The following is a 490-nucleotide window of genomic DNA, read 5'->3' as shown; positions in this document are numbered from 1 at the left end:
TGCATCCCCTGGGGACCCACCTCCCGTGCTCGGGGTGCCGGAGGTGCGGCCCCGCTCCTCGCCCACCTGTCTGGGAGATGATGGCCAGGCGCGAGGTGTAGGTGGGGATGAAGCGGAGGAAGAAGGGGTCGATGTGGACCTGCAGCGGGGTGGTGGCCCGCATCATGCGCAGGTCATAGACCTTCAGGAAGCGGTCGCAGGCCAGGCCGTTCATCCGGCTGGAGAAGCCGCAGGTCACCAGCAGGTTCCCGTGGACGTCGAAATCGGACAAGCTGCCCGAGTAGGCGTCGAACTCGTGCTCGGCCACAAATGTGCGCAGGTCGCGCAGGGAAACGTTCATCCGGCTGGAGAAGCCGCAGGTCACCAGCAGGTTCCCGTGGACGTCGAAATCGGACAAGCTGCCCGAGTAGGCGTCGAACTCGTGCTCGGCCACAAATGTGCGCAGGTCGCGCAGGGAAACCTGGGAGGGGGCGACACCCCCGTGGGGGCG

General features: G+C 66.5%; 1 protein-coding gene across 1 annotated transcript in view; it reads right to left on the bottom strand.

The window, feature by feature from the left end:
- Positions 1 to 490, bottom strand: part of PAN2 (PAN2 poly(A) specific ribonuclease subunit) — a gene marked incomplete at both ends in the record, with an annotated part of 4127 nt that overhangs the window by 2303 nt on the left and 1334 nt on the right. The window contains 1 exon segment of the mRNA XM_010142407.1: positions 67 to 334. Within this exon segment, the coding sequence (XP_010140709.1) occupies positions 67 to 334 (268 nt within the window).

Source organism: Buceros rhinoceros, unplaced genomic scaffold, assembly GCF_000710305.1.
Source record: "Buceros rhinoceros silvestris isolate BGI_N320 unplaced genomic scaffold, ASM71030v1 scaffold22090, whole genome shotgun sequence".
NCBI classification, from domain to species: Eukaryota; Metazoa; Chordata; class Aves; order Bucerotiformes; family Bucerotidae; genus Buceros; species Buceros rhinoceros.
The sequence above is the reverse complement of the archived record's forward strand: the minus strand, read 5'-3'. Positions and strand labels throughout refer to the sequence as shown.